The 21,749-nt window shown below is 34.6% G+C and overlaps 1 protein-coding gene across 1 annotated transcript in view; it reads right to left on the bottom strand.

Moving 5' to 3' along the window:
- The window catches only part of LOC136059377 (dynein axonemal heavy chain 5-like), a 142,760-nt gene that overhangs the window by 108,500 nt on the left and 12,511 nt on the right, over window positions 1-21,749 (bottom strand). The window contains exons 12-32 of the mRNA XM_065753530.1: window positions 21,542-21,640; window positions 20,428-20,609; window positions 19,275-19,394; window positions 18,395-18,596; window positions 17,210-17,305; window positions 15,307-15,480; window positions 15,127-15,216; window positions 13,609-13,764; window positions 12,476-12,615; window positions 10,699-10,850; window positions 8,661-8,868; window positions 7,725-7,812; window positions 7,489-7,612; window positions 7,217-7,380; window positions 6,028-6,120; window positions 4,296-4,499; window positions 3,746-3,826; window positions 3,259-3,663; window positions 2,962-3,080; window positions 1,866-2,002; window positions 630-792 (exon numbers count right to left, since the gene is read on the bottom strand). Coding sequence (XP_065609602.1) covers window positions 630-792; window positions 1,866-2,002; window positions 2,962-3,080; window positions 3,259-3,663; window positions 3,746-3,826; window positions 4,296-4,499; window positions 6,028-6,120; window positions 7,217-7,380; window positions 7,489-7,612; window positions 7,725-7,812; window positions 8,661-8,868; window positions 10,699-10,850; window positions 12,476-12,615; window positions 13,609-13,764; window positions 15,127-15,216; window positions 15,307-15,480; window positions 17,210-17,305; window positions 18,395-18,596; window positions 19,275-19,394; window positions 20,428-20,609; window positions 21,542-21,640 — 3,197 coding nt within the window. The remainder of the gene's footprint in view (window positions 1-629; window positions 793-1,865; window positions 2,003-2,961; window positions 3,081-3,258; window positions 3,664-3,745; window positions 3,827-4,295; window positions 4,500-6,027; window positions 6,121-7,216; window positions 7,381-7,488; window positions 7,613-7,724; window positions 7,813-8,660; window positions 8,869-10,698; window positions 10,851-12,475; window positions 12,616-13,608; window positions 13,765-15,126; window positions 15,217-15,306; window positions 15,481-17,209; window positions 17,306-18,394; window positions 18,597-19,274; window positions 19,395-20,427; window positions 20,610-21,541; window positions 21,641-21,749) is intronic.

Genomic DNA, 21,749 nt, shown 5'->3' with positions numbered 1-21,749 from the left:
AGCCATCTCGTCTTCAGTGCTTAGTATAAGGCCTTCAGTTTATCGGACACTCTCTTGCTCGTTTTATTTGATTTGTTAGCTTCAATTCCAATTCTATTCTATTATACTGTGTTATTTTGAATTCCAGTATCTTATTTAGTAAATTAGCTTCCCTCCTCAGATCACTGCCACTGTTTTGTTCTTAGGCCCATCTCCCTCTTTCCTTTTTCCTTTTCCCTTTCACCCTTCCTCCTTCCCCTTTCCTGGGTGTCCACCCCAGTCGTCACGGAACCAGGCCAAATCAGCCCTTAAATTGTTGACAGGACAGAAATCAGGATACAAAAAAAGTCATCAGAGGGAAAACAAGCCAAATCTTCTTGGTTCACAAGTCTTTGCCTCTGAAGGAACAGAAGAGTTGGACCAAGGACATCTTGCAGACCTAGCCAGGGCTGTTCAAAATTGAATGTGAGTCTTTACCAACACAGTAGAAAAAAAAATTTTGTGCTGAGCACTTAAACAACCCTGAGTTTTAAATAAATCAAAACAGTTCTGCCAACGGATAATTTTCACAAGATAATTAACACACATACACACACACACACAAAAAAAAGAAATAAAAACTGTATGTGCTTTACCAAACAACAACTTACTTGTTTTGAAAATCCAGAAGTTCGTTGTTAATTTTTTCAATATTCAAATCACTCCAAAGCATTTCATTGTATTCACTGATACTAGCAATAACTGAATTATAAAGACTGTAAAGCTTCTGAAGCAATGAAAGCTCACGTTTAATTTTGTGCAGTTCGGGATACTCTGTTTCAGATTTTAGAAGGTGAAAATTGATAATGTTAAATAAGAACAACTACAACCATGAACATAAAAACCCACATATTTCTAAAATGGATATTTAATAGTTGCATGAAATCAGATTTGTAGTCTTTCAGCATCTAATAAGGCAAACTTTTCTAGTTACATTATGTATGGACACCAGATTTTAAAGCACAGAAATTATTTAAATTGTTTTTTTAATAAATATTCCTTACAATGGTATAACATAATCTTACAAAGGAAATGCTGCACCTACCTATATGAAGGAGACAACGTTGAAAAAGTAAATGAAAAGGTCATCATACTGTGATTTTATACAAGAACTAAAATATCCCCCATCTCAGTTTGCACTATTTACTTCAGAAGCAGAGACTGAAGTGGAGTGGGAATGTGGAATTACTTTCAAAACAGATACTAGAGATAAATTAGGCAATAAAAGTATTTAAAAAGATCCCCTCAACTGAAACGTTTTGCTTACTTTCTATCATATCTATGGGGGTTCCTGGTTAAACATATCATGCTTATTTCTTCAGAAAAGAAAATACTGAATTTAATATGTACAAATTGAAGTACTTATCACACCTTCCTCTATAACTTAAATTCACATTGTGATATCCAAAACTAGAAGAGTGCCTGATTAGGAACCATAAGGATATTAGAGACAACATGAACAATCCTAGTGAATTCATTATATATCTGATGCAGGGACAATCTGAGTACTTCATCAACTATTTCCCAAAATTGGATATGGAGGAAAGCAGAGATGAAACATGTTTGACTCAGAGCAGAAAAAGTAACAGAGCAGATATAGCCTTACTGGGATACACAAAACAGTACATTTCATTTTCAGCTTGTTTATGTATGTGCAGGCTGACAGACTCTTTTTCACATAATTTATATGGAATACAACTATAATGTACTTCAAAGATTTATTTATTTATTTGCTGTGAAGAATTTGGGAATTTGGCACTGAATCCATTACACAACGCTCGCAAAAATTATATATATATACACATATAAAATAGCTTCCCAGGTGTCCATATCCTCTGAGAAAATACCTGTAACAGGAAGACCAAATAACTCTTCCCCACTAGAAAGAGAGATGTACTTTGTCCATAGTTCATCAAATTTGGCTTGAAAGAGCTGTAATCTCTCACTTGCTTCATGAGGAGGGACATTTTCTTCACTGGGACCCCTGCAAAAAAAAAATAAAATAAAATAAAAATTTGCAATTAAGTACAAGTATCAGCCATGCAGGTTTTATGAAGAAGCACAAGGGAACACAGGCCTAACTTACTGGATAGTATTTAACATTTTCTAATGTTTTTTTTTTTCCTAGAAATTTTTACAATAGTCACTACAAGACGAAATCTATGTCCCACACAACAGTTTGAGTATTATCTGAAAAAAGCACATTATATTTAATAATTACTCTGGCTTACCAATACATGTGAAAAACAGCTTAAAAGATCTACAAATGTTTCATTTTGTTATTTTCCCTTTCTTTCTCTTTCTTCTGTAAAATGAATGCATATTCTTAAAAAGGGAAAGACAGCAAGTACATAGCACACTGCTAGTGTGGCTTCAAGCAATGCATGCCCAGACTCAGTAGCTGACATCAGCTTCCTTGTCGAAACGCACACACAGTGCGTGTGCTGTCCCATAATCACAACAGGTCACCAAATTTTGGTCTTTTCCTTCTCTGTGTCACACTAGTTGTGAACATGGAAGTTGCCAATGAAGCACAAGTGCTCTGCAATATATATTTAAAAAGTCAAAGTACATACTGGTGTTAAGAGCAATCACTGAACATAGAAACATTCAGGATTGAAAACTCCACTAATTGGCAAGGCACTGCCTACACATTTAAATATATGCTTTAGTGCTTTGTTGGGTTTAGAACACTTCAAAGACTTCAAATTTGGACCTGTGTTGAGAATCCAATAGTTCTTCCCAACCTATAAACAATTCTGGAATTTCATCAACTCCTGCACTAGAACCGTGCAAAGCAATCTGTGACTGTAAGAAATATTCTGAAATCTGGCTCTTTTTAATCAGTTCTCATATCAATATTGAGGTTGCTTTGTGTTTAGCCCTTTTAGATGCACCATTTCAAACAATCACTAACTAAGCATCATTGTATAGTTCACTTACTTTTCATTATAGTTCTTGCAAAATTCTGCAGTATCAACCTGGAATTTCTGAATACCATTCAGCAAATCTGTTCTCATGCCCGGCTGTACTTTCAGTAGCAAGTCCTCAACCTGCAGTGCCTAAATACAGACAAAGAGAAAAAAAAAGATATAAAAGGATGAAAAAAAAAACAAAACAGAATTTTTAAAAAAGGAAAAAAAAAACACCCAGAAAATTTTTTTTTCCAGTATTCCAACATAAAATGTCTGACAACACTGCTCTAGCTAATTTGAGAAACAAACAATACACCTATGATACCTGTGTGTTTAGGTTCTTCCAGGCATAAGCCAGTCCATCAACTTTTTCTGTGTTTCCATCTTGAAAGAGCAGATTGTACCTCTGAAGTACAGAATAAGATTCTTCGATAGGTCCAACTGTCATGTCAATTTTAACTTCATTCTCTCGAATTTCTTTCAGTGCTTCCATCGCTCCCCGTACATCATCAAGGTCATGGATAGGCCTGCTTAATCTCTTACTAAGATTTTCAATGAATGAATAAATTTCATCCATGTCTGTGGCAGACTTTTCATTCAAAGCTAATCCAAATGTTCTTTGTCTTAAGTGGCATTCCTGAATGAGGGCTATTTTCAATGACTCTGTTCCAATATCCACTGATTCCAGAACACAGTGATTTGGCAGTTCTCTGATTTGAAGTTCTAATTGCTAAGAAAAACACAAGTGATCAACTTCTAATTTCAGTACAATTTTTTGAACAGTTCCTTCTTATTAGAGACATAATACTTACAGAAAAGTATCCAATTTGAGTTTGGAATTCAGCCATTGTTGGTTTAGTCTCTATGAATTCCTTCACTTTTTCCTCTGGATCCTATATAAAAGTTTATTTTAATTATTACTAAGCATTGGTATTGCAATAGTCCATCCAGGACTCAGCTGTCTGATGTACTGTGCAAACATAAATAATCCCTCTTCAGTAGAGTTCAAGGTATAAGCATTAAGCTTCAACTGTTTCACTTGATCTGCTTTTCCTGATTCTTATTCTTTCTACAGTACGCTTTTAAAGCATTTGAAGTCTATCTATAATTCAAAAGCAGACACTGATAATGATATCCCTTAGACTCTGCAGAGGTAAAAGCTTCAGTGCCATCTGGGTCTCAATAAATGGGCTAAATTATGGGTTCAATTACAGAAAAATTCATCTTCATCCAGCTCAATGACATTCACCTACAGTATGCACCACTAGTGCTTCCCAGGAAGCACAGTCTCTTTATGAAGCTCTAAATAGTATTAGAACATTTCACAATACAGCTACATATTTCATTAACTATGTATTTAACCTTATTCCAGATGCCTGAAAATTCAGAAAAGCTGTTCAGAAGATCCGATGCTCTTGCTTTGAGAGACAAAATTACTGTATTTAGTTGAATCACCACTTTGTTTATGTCCTTATGCTCAATGATCTGCTTGTCTAAAGACTTCAGTGCCAACATCCTGGTGAATTTGTTCTCATCACCCAGCTCTATGGCAACAGATTGTTCAACCTGGCATAAATTAAACAAGAATAAACGTATATACATTGGTTTTATTTTACATTATTGAATGTCCAATATGGCACATACAGTGGGTACTTCTATGAGTAGACTGAAAAGTGTAAAGAAAGAATCTACAAGGAGAATCCCTGCTCTTTGCTTTGATTTTTACAGAGCTACAGTTCTAATGCTAATGATAATTTTAAAAAATTGTCATGTGGTGTTCTTTGTTAATTAGCTTCAAATGTCTTCAGTCAGATATATGACACATAGAAGTACAGGTGTGCTGATTCCACCTTCTATACAGCTGCTGAGGTCTTCATTTCTTTAGTAGAGAACTACAATCAGACTGAGAGGGCTGGGGCTTTTCAGCCTCAAGAAGGCTCTGGGGAAAAGTTACAGTGGCCTTCCAGTACCTGAAAGGGGCCAACAAGAAAGCTAGGGAAGGACTTTTTATAAGAGCAGGCAGCAACAGAACAAGAGGAAATGATTTTAAACTAGAATAGCATAGATGTAGACTAGATATCAGGAAGAAATTATTTACTGTGAGGATGGTGAGACACTGGAACAGGCTGCCCAGAGAGGTTGTGAACGCCCCCTCCCTGGAAGCACCGAAGGTCAGGCTGGATGGGGCTTTGAGCAACCTCGTCTAGACGGAGATGTCCCTGCCTATAGCAGGGGGGATGGAACTACATGATCTTAGGGGTTCCATCCAACCCAAACCATTCTATGGTTCTATGATCCCTATTCTTGGCCAAAAAAAAAGCGTGGAAGGTAATCTAGAGTTCGTTACTTAGAAACAGGCTAACAATTCTCCTTGAGAGAACTTGCGTCAACTCACTCTCTCCTTGTTGCTTTTTATCATTTGCAGGACTCAAACAGTTCCTTTTATTCAAATGAGCTGATTTGTATTTGTTTTTAATGTCAGACAGACAAAAGAGGAATATATTTTTTAAAAGACACTTGGCAATGCAGACCCACATATATATGTGTATCATTACTACAGGACAGAGAATTAAGGCCATGTGATTACCATTATTGCACATTTTTGAACATGAACAAATTTGATTATCTATCTGTATCTCAGACCATCCCAAGGTCTTAGTGCTCATTTTAATGCTGATAATACATATATATAGTGTTTACTTTAACACTGTAGCTACTGTATGTAGCTTGAAAGTTTAACTTATAGTTTTTGGCTGGGAAGAATAGTAAGTTGTGTTAGAAGCACACATGGATAATGCTGGTTTTCATACAGCAATCACAATATCATCATGCATTAACAGTATTTTAAAAACATTGTTACTAAAGGAACTTTGGATTTTATTAATAAAAAATTTCAAAACATAAGTTTTATGAATTGTTATTCTTTGCTTTTCTGTTCAGTTACTTCATCTGGAGATTAAAAAGTAGGCTTACATTAGTAAGGAAGACCTTCTGGATTGCAAATCAAAGTATTGGTATAGAACAGATTCATATGAAATTGAGAGATGATAACCAAAATATTCCAATTTTAAAATAATGAAAATAAAACACTCACCTGCTGCTGCTTATGATGTAAGTAAGCAAATTTCCAGAGTGGGATTTCTTTGGCTACTGATAACATTATATTTACTGCTTTGTTTACGGCACTCTGAAAATAGTAAAACATTTACCCTGAGCACTCCAAGAGATCAGGACAAGTAAGAAGAAAATAAGGAAAAAAGGATTTTCTAAACAATACTAAAATGGAAAAGTTACACCTCTATCAGAACTGTTCTAATAAGCATGAAGCAGAATCATGCAAAATAGATTTTGTTAGAGGAAAGAGAATCCCATAGAGCTTTGTCATCAAATGTTATATATTTTTATGTGTTTTTCAAACAAGAATATAAGAGAGAAAGAGAGATCTATAAATATTAAACATGAGCCACTGAGGAATTATAACTTAAGTACTATTTCACTTTTGATTGGCTATAAACATAGTCATGTATATATAAAAGAATATGAATACTATATTTCACATTCACATCAGAATGTCTGAATAGATTTGTCTAAATTTTTGATTATGTATTTTGTAATTTATACAGGCAGACATAAATTATTATATAACTTTTTAAGTACCTTTGGAACTTAAAAATTACACTTTGTGGTCTGATTTCTTACTGACAATATCGCAAAGGCTGGAAGTGAAATCTGAGAAAGAATTCAACTACCGATTTTCATTGTGACAATTCCAGCTGAAAAATCTTCAATTTAACCACATAAACAACTAGTAAGATTAAATATTTGTTTAAATTCTTCCACAGTTCAGGGCTCCAGGCTTGTAATATTTCTGTTTATATTTCACTACTGAAGAATTCTGATTACTGAATATTTCAAAATGATAATGTATTTGTAAACTCTGGAAGTGTTTAAAGTGATAGGGAATCAAATCAATGTATCAAGGGCATACTTTCTCTCCATCCCCCCCCCTTTTTTTTCCTCATTTGATTTGAAAACATTTGTAATTGGCTGTAAACAGTAATTGATAAGCTTTTAGGGAAATGGTTGATTCTACTGCATAGCAAACTGACTTGGTAGTTCTGTTCTTAGCAACCAGTGATGTCATATGAACTCAAGAGACTTTAATCTTTTCTTTCTCACCCTTTACTACTAGTACTAGATTAAACTTGCAAATCTTGTTTGAAAATTATGCATTAATACATCTTTTTAACAAAAATGACTGAGATGTGCAGTTATTCAATTACCTGAATATCTTCAAGGCTTGGTCTCAAGACAACACTAGGAATGGCCAGCTGAAATTCAGTTTTGAACAAAGGAACACTCTTTGTCTCTACAGACCTGGTCATCTGATACCTAGAGTCAACAACACGCAATCGATTCCTCAAGGACTCTAAGGAAATCTTCATGCCTAAATAAATACAATATTTAAGTGGAGTTATTCTTACCACAATAAGCCTGGGAAACAAATCTTCAACTGATATAAAAAACTAAACAAATCCGAAAACAAAAGACTCACATCTGACTAAAGCATCGGTATTCTTCTGCCAAAGCTGTCCCACGAGATGATAGCAACAACAAGATAGGCACTCCTGGCAGCGTGTTTTCCGTTTTGTGTCAAGATGTGTACAGGAATACAAATCCTGATGAGTTAAAGGGAAACTCTTAGACAACCATATTATCCACTATATAAGTGAAATATCAAATATCTGAGCAGGTTATAGAAGGTTACTTTTAATACTATAGAAGCCTTACCTCCAGAGTTCTTCCAATATCTGCTTTCAGCCTGTGCTTAAGAGTGTCTACCAGTTCATACACAGAGCATTCCACTTGCTGACTCTGTCTACAAAAACAACCTTACAGTCATCCACATCAAATCAAACATAAAGAATAATCTTTATTTGCTTACAGATGCACATCCTCAGCTCCACTGCACTCTGAAGAGCTGTATGTGCAGGGAGATACCCTTCTACTTTTCCCTTTACTCCTACTACTTAGTCACACACAGAATGTAAGACACTGAGATATACAGACCATCAGGAAACCCATTCATCAGACTCTGTTATATCTTATTCAACTGGTCTTCATAATAATTAAAGAAAAATAAGATATTTTTTCCAGACATTTAAAAAAAAAATAGCAGGCTTATCAAAATGATTCAGTAAAAAAACTTTAGTTATCTTTTTGATACATTTTCTGGCTCTGAAATCAGAAATAGTAAAAAAATAAATACAAAGTGAGTATCACATTTTGCAAAATGTACATAGACATCTTTTTTGGAGGAGAACAGGGCAATTACTCTTCTAAATCCTGGAAAATAAGCATAAACTAAAAAAATTGCAGCCCTGGGTAAATGAGAAGTCTTACATTAGTGAGCCAGCATTAAAAACAAGCAATTAGCACTGAGATAACCTTTCCAGTTTTATCCAGTTCCATTTTCCTTGCTCTTCAGTAGAATGACGTAAGAAGAAAACACAAAATGCTAAATGCTATAAATTTAATCTTAATATTCTATGTTCAAGTTAGTTGGGAGTTTCTAATCTTCAATCTGAGACTATGATTTTGCTTTAGACTAGTAGCAAGTAACAGTGAGAATACATTTTTTACAAGTATATTCTTTGTGCATAAATACTAATACATAAATATTCGCTCCCAAACTGGGCCCTCAAATCTATGCAATAATACACCTACTGAGAAAGTTTGCGAGCAGTAGAGACAGCAAGATTTTCTGTCTGTTCCAAGAATGTAGATACATCTACAGGTTCATCTTCTGGTAAAATTATCAGAGCAGTATTTGACATATTCTCCAAAACTCTTTCAATTCTGCACTCCAGGGTATCAGCAGCTTCTCTGACTATAAAGTCCAATTCCCTCATGGTACTATAAACATTCCCAATAACTAAGCAAAGAAAACAAAATGAAAACAAATCATGTGAAATATGGACCTCTTAAATCTCCCCAACCTCCCCCAAATTATTACATTGAAATGAGTATCTAATAACAATGGAATATAGAATTAAGGCCTGAAATCAAAACATGATGGACTTTCTGTACTTTTGAGTCTTTAAATAAAACCATTTTACAATAAATAACACAATAACTTTCAAAATATTTATTCTCTATTAACACTGGAATGAAAAGGACTAACAAATATCATTGGAAAAAAAAGAGAGCACACACATACAAAAAAAATATTCTGATTCTCCTAAAGACCTACAGAGTGGAAGTCAGCTTTGTAAATTCAGTGGCAAAAATTTTTCAAGCCTGCATACATTTCAACTGCATATAGGTTAAACCACTAGATTTTTTCTTTCATGCATATGACCTAATTTAATTTGGAAAGAGATAATGTGAGTCTCTCGGCAGATGTGTTTACTAAACTGGGTAAAAATAATTGTTTCTGAATAGAGTGAATAAATGCTTCTGCTGTCTTTTATACTTACTGAGAAAAGAAAGATATAACTCATCTGGCACGTTTTGGTTATAAATAGACAGTAAGATCTGAATTATCAATACTTTTACTGTATGTAGAATCAAACCATTATGATATCTAAAATGCTGCAGTGTGACAGTAGTGTCTAACTGTTGAAGGTTTATGTAGAAGATACCATTCATTGTTATTAGGAACTTAATGATTGAATCTTGTCTTTTTTTATTGACTGGAATGAATAAATAATCCAACCAACTCCTAGACACTTTTTTAAATATATATAGATTAGATATTTCTAAATCCATTTATTTCTCATTTTCCAAGTTTAAGTCGAGAAGGCAGCCATAGGCCCCAGTGCTTTCATACAGAAGGAAATCTTGTCATTTTTTTTCGTTTCTGGTCAGGTAAATATCAAGTAAATGGCTAAAAGTTGGCCAAACCTGCCTTAAGCAATGGCCAGAGCCCTTTGCACTAGTGCCACAGTAATAAATGCTGCACATACCCATGCTTGTGTCTATTCCTGTTTATCTTGCTGCTTTTCATTTTGAAGAAAAAAGTGAAAGCCTAGCATCAGTTTACCTCACGTGAGAACTGATTTACAAGCATGATGTATTGCTTTTGTGAAGAACCAAACTACAAAAGTCTCGCTAATAGTTTTACGTTCTTCCATTTCAATGACACTATTATAGAGTTAATTTTATGCAGTACTTGTACTGAGTACTTGAGGATAAAATTGTATCTTACTGTCCTTGTTGGAAAAACTTAGTGCATAATTGAGGATTTTAGAAGTTTTCTTAGAAAAAAAAATAGAATTTGGGCAGAAATCTCTTCCTTACTGTTTTCAATTTTGAATTTAGTTGTGTCTATTTCAGGATGTTCAGCATCAGTTAAAAAGACTTTTCTATAGAAAAGATGAGAGACATCATTTCAGCATCAAATGTTTGTTCTCTTGTCTCCCACTCTTGTATTAGTCAGGCTACAATTACCTACCTAATGTGAAACAGAGAAATAAAAACAGAATGCAGGCATGAGAAGAGCTCTATTTTTTTTCCTTATGAGAGAGATACTGATAGGGGAAAAGTAAAAATGGACAATAATTTAAGAAGTGACATGACAGTTTAAATTCAGTAAATGAAAAGGTATGTAACTCAGAAACAGAACTGCAACACAAGTCCTAATAATATGATGCAATTTTACTCACTCAAGTTTGCAAGAGAGTTGAGGATTTACAGACCCTCCCATCAATACTGTACCACCAAACAGCATCATCAACAGCTTATCACTACTCTTCCTACATACATTTACTGATGTTTGAAGAAGTCCAGGACAGTTGTGTCATGCCTGGAGCAAGGGCATCCTCAATGTGCCCTATGAATGGCTTCATTAGTGGTTTCAGCAAAACAGGAATTCCATTCAGACGTTCTTTGTAATTGCTTAATAGATTCTGGAGTCTGTAAGACATGGACATGTTGAGAATGTGCTTATTTCAGATATATGAAACACACAGAAATTTGGTCACATTTTCTGTTAATAATAAGAGTTGCAAGATCTGATCCCATGTTAAAAACAAAAGTCCATCCCACTGCTAATTAGAACTCTTTCAAACATTAGAACCAGACTGGAGAAATTATTATTTCCAGGAATTTATTTATTTAGGGCAACTTTCTTCTGAGGAAAATGAATTACAGTCAAATATAAGGAAATAGAAAACACTGTATTTTTCCTGCCTTCTTATCTCACAATAAATAAATAAATAAATAGATAGATAAATAAATAAATACACGTGGATGAAAAGACACTGCTTACAAGAAAAGCTAGATTCATAATACACAGGGCACAAAATCCCAAAGGGGACAAATTCTGAATCAATATTTCTGTGAAAATGGAGATCCATAACAAAACTCCATAAACAAGAATTTGAAGTCAATGCAGCTCGGAAGTCAAAGATATATAATAGGTTACTTACAAGAACTGCTGCAGGAAAATGATAACTGTGTTCTTTGCCAGATTAAAACTATAATACTAAATATTGCTACAAACACTATACTGAGAGAGTTTATTCACAGAAAGCAGAGAAGTATTTTTCCAGTGTTACTTAAGGAAAAATGAGTCTCTCCCTTCTTTGCCTAGGGATTTTGTCTGAAATCTCTCCTGCAATAGAAAATAAATTTGGATTTTCTTTTACTGAAAACATTTTCTGTACCTTTTTGTTTCTCTTGGAAGGCAAATATTAGGACTGTTGCTTTTCAGAAGACTGAAGCATGTAAAAGTTTGATTTGTACATTATAAATTTTAGTTCTTTTCTGAAACATTCCACAGATAATTCATGAAAAATGTGGTCTTTCAAGAGTGAAGGAGTGGAAACTTTAACAATAGAAAGGGGAGCAGAGAGGATTTCAACTCAGTTATGAATCTCTTTGAACACTGTCCCTGTTTTTCCACTTATATATAAAGACCACTTAAAGTACACTCCTTACAAAAATGACTTTTTAGACATATCATCCTTAATTAGAGATTTAAAGAACTAATAATCAGGATCCTGAAGAACTGAAAAGAACTCCTACAGCACAGAATTTGGCTGTTACAATAACAGAAATGAACTATTTAAAATCAACATAGGTTATTTCAGATACTCACCATGAGAGAAAAAAACTTGAATATTTACATATAATAATTTAGGTGATATACTACCTATACAAATATTTGGGTTGTGTCTTGATCAAGTGATAAATTCCAACTTATTTTTGTAACAGAAAAATGCTTTTGATATTAACTGTGATACTTTGGAATGCAATCCATATGTTATAGTTTGTGGAGATACCCTAGCAATACCTAGAAATTCCATTTACAGAGTAGGTAGTACAAAATAAAAGCATGTAGGCATTTTGTAGTAATGAAAATTTTGTGGAGAAATAAAAAATTGCACATTAATAGGAATTGCCGTGGAAAAGAATTAAGTTTCAGTTAAACTCCATCACAGTGAAAAGTTACAAAAAATCAAAAGTACATACAACAGACTGAAAGCTAGGGATTCCTATCTGCAAATGAGAATCACATCCAGAATGTGTACACTCACTCCATTTGATGTCCTTTAATCTGTTCTTCATCTGCACAAAAGCCAAGGACAACATCCGGAACTTTAAAATGCATTTTTTTCAGGTACTTTGTTTCATAAAGTACTTCCAGGACCACTGGATCCAAGTTTACAAGCAATTCCTTCACACAGTGTTAGTGGAGGGGGGCAGAGGAGGGACAGGTAGAGAAAATACAGCAGTATTTAGTAGTTTAGTAATTACATGCAGTGTGTTACATCTGGAAGATATGATAAGATGTAAAGGACTAGCCAGGATTTTTTAAAATTGATCCTATTGTTGCAATGTCTACAAAGATCTTCAGGCTCCTGTACAAATATTTTTCCGGATTTTCCAGAATATTAATCATCCAATAGCTTCCACTGCTTTCATTTTCCTGTGATTTCCTCACTGGGCCCTAAACACTTGGCTGCTGTGACTTCCCCAGTCTGATTCTAGTTCTGCACCTGTCTCTGTGGAAGCAAATTTGCCTTCTCATCTCAGTTTCTCCATCTGTAGACTGAGGAGAAAATTTAGCCTGTATGTTTCTTAGGTCATAACATGCTAATAAAGTGATGAATGAACCTGAAAGCCAGGTTCTGGCTTTCCATTATGGAATCAGTAATTCAAAAAATGTCCATTTTAGCTATAATTTCTCTGTATTACAGCAGAGAAAGCAAACTTTAAAAGAATGGGAAGATTTTCTGTCTTACCAAGCAATATTGAAAGCAAAGTTGTGACCGTAATATAGTCAGCACAGTGATGTTGAACTCTATAGAAAAGCCTACAATCTAATTAAAAATTCTTTCCTTGACTAATATGTTGTTAACAAAGAGGAAAAAAAAATCATGAAACAATACATGCAAAGACGTAGATAAATCTATATCAGACATGCATTTCCTGGACACTGTCTTTTACATGTTCTGAATGAGGCTAGGGGCTTTCAAAGAAAATACATGGTTGAAGTCTGTATCATTACATAAAAAGGGAAAAAAATACAGTTTCAGAAATGAAAGTAGTTCATTTTCTAACCTCACTGAAATTACTTTAATGCTGTGCTTGTCTTTGCATGATAGGAATTAAGTATCATAGGTAATACCAAACAACGCAGCAGTAATACAAAATAAATCCAATTTACCTTGGTTTCTGGATGCCTGACTAGTAAAGGAGCATATAGAGCATTTCTAGCCTGGTCAGCAAACTTGCACCAGGCTCTATAATAAATAAGTTCAAATTCCAAAAGAACTGCAGCCATTTTATTGTAGCTCTTAGCAACCTTTTTCATTTCCAATGTCTGCAAATAAATAAAATAAATTAAATAAAAAATAAAGAAAATAGAAAAGTAAACACCATTTAATCAATTTGATGAGCCTAACATAAAAGAAATGTCCTCTAGTAAGGTTTTCCTCACTAACATTAGGAAAACAAATACAAAATTTCAAGTTATGCTGTTTAAGAGGGAGGGTAAAACAAAGAACAAAAGAATCCAGAGTACTGCAACTACATGTGGAGTCCTCAGTACAGGAGAAACATAGACCTGTTGGAGCACATCCAGAGAGCCACAGAAATGACCCAAGGGATGGAATACCTCCCTACAAGGAAGGGCTGAGAGCTGGGGCTGTTTAGCCTGGAAAAGAGAAAGCTCCAGGGAGACCTGAGAGTGACCTGTCCATAACTAAAGGGAGGCTGGAAGAAGGAAGGGGACACTCTTTAGCAGGGTCTGTTGTGATAGGACAAAGGGAAATGGTTTCAAAGTAGAAATGGGGAGATTTTGACTGGATATAAGGAAGAAGTTTTTTTACAATAAGGGTGGTGAGGCACTGGCACAGCTTGCCCAGAGAGGTGGTGGAAATCTCACCCCTGGAGACACTCAAGGTCAGGCTGGACCAGGCTCTAAGCAATCTGACTGAGCTGTAGGTGTCCCTGCATCTACAGCAGGACTACATGACTTTTAAAGGTCTCAGAGTTCAAGCAGCATTTAGACAGTGCTCCCTGACATATGGTTTGAGTTTGGGTGGTCTTGTGTGGAGCCAGGGGTTGGACACAATGATCCTTGTGGATCTCGTTCAGGTTAGGATATTCTATGGTTACGTGAAGTATTCGAAGTTTAATATACCTTTCCTCTACATTATAAAGCATTACAGATGGAAGCCTCTAAGCATAGGTCTATGGCCAACAATGTTGTGATTAGAAATAATCACAGATCGCAGAATGGTCTGAGTTGAAAAGATCCTCAAAGATGATCTAGTTTCAACTCCCCTGCCATAGGCAAGGTCACTAACCACTAGCCCAGGCTGCCCAGAGCCACATCCAGCCTTGCCTTGAATGCCTCCAGGGATGGGGCATCCACAGCCTCTCTGAGCAACCTGTTCCAGTGCACCACCACCCTCTGAGTGCAAATAGTAACACAAGTCCCAGAAGGGACACAAGAATTTGTCAAAGTCATCAGCTTAACATCTTGAGAAAATTAACTGTCTCGAGCCTCAGGATAATGATGTTGCAAAAAGAAATTCAGATCAAATAATAATACTATGCTGTTAGATGAGCCTGAATAGAATTGTTAGAAAAGCGAACTTAGGAAAAAAATATATTTTTTTTTGTCTGTTCATAATTTGGATTAGAATTCAGCATAAACCATCATCTCCTAATTTCCAACCTTCAGAAGTATAGTTTTCTTTCTAAAGAATCTCATTGGATGGCCAATTTTTCTGTACAACTGCTGAGCCCACATAATCTTCCCTGTTACCTAAAATACAAAAGATACAAAGTTATATTTCCATTAGTTTAATAAGACAAGACAAAAAATATTTTTCACTCTCATTTATTTAATTCTTACTGGCGGTACATTATGAGGTATAGGTGGATTTTCTTTTTGTTCCTGGTAGAGATTTTGTACAAAGTCTAAGTCTTGACTGTATTGCTGAAGGACAATGGTATACTTCTCATTAAGGTCAATTTGATTTTCTCCTATTTGTTCAAGCTTCATCAGAAGTCTCAGCATCTGTTCAGTCTTAAAAAAAGGATGGAACATTTACTGTAGAAAATGCTCATAGTTCAGATAGTCATTGTTCATAAAGTCTGGTTATTTATAACGTAAGTTATATAAATTTGTAAGTAATTTTCTAAGAAGCACAGAAAATGATTCCAGACAAGTCAGTGAACTTCAATATTTTGCGTCATCTAAAATATACTTACCATAGCCAAAGAAAATTCCACCACCACAGAATGTTGGAAAATTTATCTTGTTTTGACCCTCTAATCCTTACTCTTTCTGTAAGCAGTTGTAGTAGAACACCTATAGTTTTCCTTCTGCATCAATTACATCTCATTTCATTGTCAGGGCCTGATGAATGGGCCCTGATCAAAGGTAACAGATGGCAGAAACAATTTCATTACTCCTTCCAGCCTAACAGGAATAACTTTAAATGCAACAGGAAGCATCTTAAATATGCTGTTGTACAATAAAATTTAAAATCTACGTACAGCATCTTTTCCTTTCACAATAATTAAATTTAATTGCATTTGTTTAAAATTATCATTTTCCATTTTCCCTTTAGGTCATTCTGTAATTTGAATAATTGAATTTGAATTCAGTTTTTGTGATAATTACAGATATCTTTCCATTATTTTTCCTCCGTTTTTTTGTTTGTTTGTTTGTTTGTTTCAAGAATCACATAATTGATTTTCTTTTCCATGTAAAAGGAGAAAGCTAAATAGCTAATGAATCTGCACTATTCTCCAGTAAGTGAATACCTAAGAGCCTGTGAAGTGGAATTCTGCATCAAATTCACCTATTCCAACTAGTGTTATATATTTGCATACATAAATATGGACAAACTACTGAAGACCTTGCAGAATGAAGTCTTAGATTTGATGAGGCAATGAACTGAAATCTTCCCTCTGCCCTTTCAACTTCTCTTTCATTTTTATACTAATATAGAACAAAAGAAGGATCAGTAGCTTGGCTTTACCTCTTTGATTTTTCCAGCAGCAGGAGACTGGGCTGCAGTAGAACTGCTAACTCTATCCTCAGACTGCATGTACTGTTTAATTATCTGCAACAATCCTACACAAAGCTTGAAACTTCTGTCAAACATGAGTTGTTTCCTTTCAGTGGACTCAAGAAAATTATGTTGTGTGCCACTGCAAGAGCTTTAATTTGGTTTTGCTTTTTTTTATTATTTGTTTTTTTTCTTTAGGAAGGAAAAAAGCAGATACCTAATCTTTTAGAGGAAAGATAGGGAAAATCACCACAGAAATGAACATTACTTATGGACTTCTGAAAATAAGTATACAGAACACAGGACGGGGAACACTGAAAGAGAGCAGAGTAAGAAAGAAACAGCAAGTCAGTCCAAAGACAGTAGAAGACAGAGTTGCATAACAATGACAGTCCAAAATACAGTGAGAGAAAGAAGGACTTAGTGACATAGTGTGTCAATATCAATAGCAGGGTAGAAGAGGGATGGGGAATACTAGAAAAAAAATAGGGTTATATAAAGTTCTTAAGTAAAGATGGTACATGCAACTAACGCTAATTACCAATGGCTGTTAACTTGAGCACTTTTACTTGTATTCTGATAGTAGCTTGTAGTAGGCTTGATGTCCTCCTACCTTATCCCAGGCAGCCACCAGCATAGCACAAATCAATACCAGTAATGATGGAGTACAGTAGGAATTGTGGCTACTCGGCCTTTCTGAACAGCAGAACAGGAGTTTGCATTCAAAAAATTACTTACAGTTACAGTCTTCTCAAAACAGGAATCCACAATTTCTTGTATGGACTCATACAATGCTGCAATTTGGTTCTTAAATTCAAGGTAATCTTTATCAAACTAGAAAATTATAAAAGGAAAAAAATAATCTGTATTGTTGCTTTCACTTTATGAAGAATTTTTTCCTTCAGATTTCTAGGGAATCTGCTTTATCTACCTAGTAAATATGTTAAAGAGAACAGAGACAAGAACAGTAATGAAGGCACTAATAGTCTAAGCAAAGAAAACAACAACAAAAAAATTATTAGGCTATATGATTACAGCCACATCTTCATGAACAGAAAGGACTGCAAAGGAACAAGGACAGGCAGAGGAAAGCTAATAACCCCGGCGGAGAGAACAACACTTAATCTGCTACTCCCAGCACTACCACAAGAGTGCGCTCAGCTCACTGTACAGGCATGAAACTCATCAAGATAAGCAAACTGGATGGCCCCTTTAAAGCACTTCACAGACTATGGAATGTTATTATTATAAGAAAGCCAAAGGTCCTCTTGACTTAAATGACTTAAGCATGCTTGCAAGCAATAGTTCAGGAAGGCAGGAGTGCAAGACAAGCATTTCTAGCACTTCCAATGAATGACTGTCAATCCAGTAAAGCAAGCAAACTACATTTCCAAAAAGTAGCTCAATTCTAGGATATACAGCATGTATTTAAATCTGAATTTGAGACTGAAGCTCTTCCAAAATCACTTTAGTTTTCATCCATGTGATTCAGTACTGAAGGTGATGTCATTCATTTCTCCCTCTGACCATGATATGGTATGATGGTATTGACACTGTCCTTATTATTCTATTCAGTAACACTGAGTAACTCTGGCATTTGCTAAACTGAATTTAATGCACTGATCTGTCTAAAATAGTTTTCATTCTGCAGTTCAAAATATATGCATCTCAAACAAGTTTAGAAAATGTAGTTTGTACCATCACTTATCACACAAAACCTAGTTTATCATATATTAACAAAAGTCAATGAAATAAAAAGTGAAATACATCCAAACAATTTCAAATTGTACTAAACTATGGAAAATATTATTACTGAACAAAATGCCATATTCATAGTTATACAATTTAATCTTCCCTGCATAACTTCAATGAATAGCACAGGATTAAGGGAGTAACTGTCTGACAAATGTTGAGTTCCTGTACCTCCTTTTTTCTGTGATCCAGAACATCATACTTTTTTGATTTGGTATTTGTGGCAATGATCTGGAAGCGACTACTGATCTCTTCAATTCCTTCTAATTTTATGCACTGGAGCTCTAATAGTCTTTCCATAACGTTGCTCATATCTGAAATCTTCTCTAAACGTTTACAGAATGCGTCAAATTTTCCAAAAATATAGTTTTCACTGATGATAAAAAGCAACAGGATATTATATGTATATATATTTGTATCATTTTTTCCTATTCAACACAGATATATTCTTCCAGAACTACTAGCAAGCTCACCATTAAAGGATCAATGCTGCAATAATTACAAATCAAGTAAAAACCATTTTAAAATAATGAATACAACAAAGAAAATGTTTAATTCTTATATCTGTAAACTAAAACCTTTTCCATATTTCACAGGAGTTATTCTTGAAACAAAATAATGTGAAAAGAGATCAGAATGCGAATGTACAACACACTAAGAGATGAAGTACCAATACAGGTAAAATTCCCTCTTGGCACTGTGATTGACAACCTGGACCAGTGCTGACTAAATACAACTGGAGTCTTTTCATTTGAATTCATGGCTCATATTTTAAAGATTTTAGACCACAGACAAACATATGCATTCATCTAATACATGCATAAACTCCCTGAATTCCCTTGGACGTCTGTTAAATCAACAAGTAACTGGCAAAAACATGTCACTGCTTACTTTTTGAAGAAAAAAATAAAAAACCTGTGAGAGTTTTTTTCTGAGTATAATAAATATTACATTTTAATTGAGCATTTAACTTCTCGAGAAGCTAGGAGATGACACCTCATTTATAAATCTTATAAATGAATATAACTCGATATTAGAGTAAATTGTTTACCTGAAATCAAATTGCCTGTCACTTGGATTTTCCTTTAGCTTCTCTCTAATTCTCTGAAAGGATGTTTGGTACTGTTCTTTGAGGAAAATGCATTGCTGTATCCTCTTCAGCAATTCTTCCCTGTGCACAAAAAAAAAAAAAAAGAAAAAAAAGAAAAGCACAGAAGATAAAATCATCATGAAAGAGCTGTACAGGAGCATAAATTAAAATAGAACATTTCAGACAGGTGGCAAAATAAGAATACAAAATTATATACACTTCATTGATTGTAGGCAATTTCTAAAAATTGCCCTTCACCCACAACAAAATACAGAAGGAATCCAAATGTTTTCTGTCAGATCTATGTTTTTTTGCCTCCTAGACTGCTACTTTGCTATCATCTTTGACCTGGCTACGCATCTTGACTATCTATGCATTGATGAAGTTTGTAACATCTTTTTCTTCTCACCTCAGTAACCATAATCTTGATTTAATTTTCAAGAAATGGTTCTAGTCATTACTTTTCTACTTGATAACTTAAGATGTCATGTTCATTTTTACGCTTCTCTGTGGTTTAATATATACTTAATATTTGTTCTAATACAGCAAATCTTGCCATACTAATAGTTCTACCAACTTCATGTATCCATAGATACATAGTAAATACAAGACTGAATGACATTTTGTCACCCATATACCTCATTCCAGGGTATAGCTGAATTGTAATTATGATCCTGGTATATATTATCCCCTTCCTCAAACTGACTTTACCATTCACTGAAGGCAAAACAAATCTCAGATGGAACTTTACCAGTCTGTCCTTGGAGTTTATTTCTGAAGAATCTCAGCTCCACAGTTTAACAGCTTAAGTATGTTTTGGTCCAAAAAAGCCACTGGGACAACACATGGAGTATTGCACACTTACATACATTACATGCATTTACTGTACGTATTACATACATTTCAGCAACATTTTTTTTATGACACATAGTAAGTTTGTTTTGGCAGAATATTTAATTCTACATAAAATGAGTGGTCACAAGTTTTAAATTAACATGAGAACCTGATGGGAGAACCAGTGGCTATTACATTTACCTTTTAATCATTTTGATGCCTCATCTGCAATTTTACTTCTAGTTTTAACAAAAGAAGATGGAATTATTAAAATTGTCACCTGCCCAGATCCCAGATTTTAGAAACACCTTCACGTAGATGTGTCTTGCACGTGTTAATCATTTGATTAGTGATTTTAAGAAGAAGAGATGTCATGCATTCTGATGTGTTGTAGTATGGTGATATACAGTAGACCATAGAGACTGCATTCATTAAACTGGGAATGTGTTCCACCATTGTAACCTACATCAGGAAATAATGGGAAAGACAGTATTTCAAGTTTCCTAAAATCATAATGTAAAACATCATCACTCTGGGAAGATGTATATCAGTACGTACACATATTTTTCATAGAAACATCTTGTTTTTGTAGACATTAATATGAACTGGAACATCTAATTCACACATGGAGACCTAACAGACTCTGCCCGACAGAAAAGAGCGGGGAATTAGTTAAGCATAAACAGATAGGCCTTCTTCCATAGCTGGATTTTCCAGAGGAAAAAAAGAGGCTGCACTCTTTTTGAACATGATCTCCAGCATTTGAAGGTACTGTAGTCTGATGTGCGAAGAAATATGCCACCTGAGGAAAAAAGGCATATGCTGGTACAAGAAAGTTGGCCAGCTGAAGGAATTTCAAGAAGAAAGCTGGTCTTGGCTCATTTTGCCTAGATCTGTACAGAAAATAAATATGGAATGGGAAGAAAAGGCAATAGTAATCTCTATTTTACTGAGGATACTGGACCATAAAGTTCTCTGTCCCACAGAAAGATTCCGCAGAAAATCAGCAAGTCAGATATACTAAGAAACCATCACAAGAGACAATGATTGACCTAAAATAGTATAAAAGAGTACTGCTTCTAAAAGTCAAGTCCAGTATGGCAGAAGAGTGACTATTTGCAGAATAAAAGCAGTAGAAAAGACGAACTATTGCTTATTTTTCCACACCTTTCAATTATCTTCTGGAATGACAACTTTCTACACAAAAAACTATTATCTCTGGCTTATTCAATATTTATAAAGTTAATTCACTAATATCATAGAAGTTATGTCCTCTACTAGTCATTAAGCAAAGGAGTTAAATACCAAATGGAAAAAATATCTTTCTTTCGCCAGCAAAAGCCTTTTCTTGTCTGAATTTCATGTGAAGTTTTCTTATTTAGAGTGTTACTTACAGGAGAAGCTTTGGCCAATAGACCAAAATATTTATCCAATGAATATAAATATCTCACATTGTCTTTAGCTTCATTGGCAGCAACTGTTATACTACCATCCTGAAGGGAAAAAAATAAAAAAATTAATACTGTTAAAATTTATGGAAGACATTCTTGTACTTTTACAGTTCATGCTGCTACAGGACTACAATTCCAAAACTAGACGGAG

Source organism: Cyrtonyx montezumae, unplaced genomic scaffold (assembly GCF_038088225.1).
Source record: "Cyrtonyx montezumae isolate F1298 unplaced genomic scaffold, pur_monq_1.0 scaffold_8, whole genome shotgun sequence".
NCBI lineage: Eukaryota > Metazoa > Chordata > Aves > Galliformes > Odontophoridae > Cyrtonyx > Cyrtonyx montezumae.
Note: the sequence above shows the minus strand (reverse complement) of the source record. Positions and strands in the feature narration are given on the sequence as shown.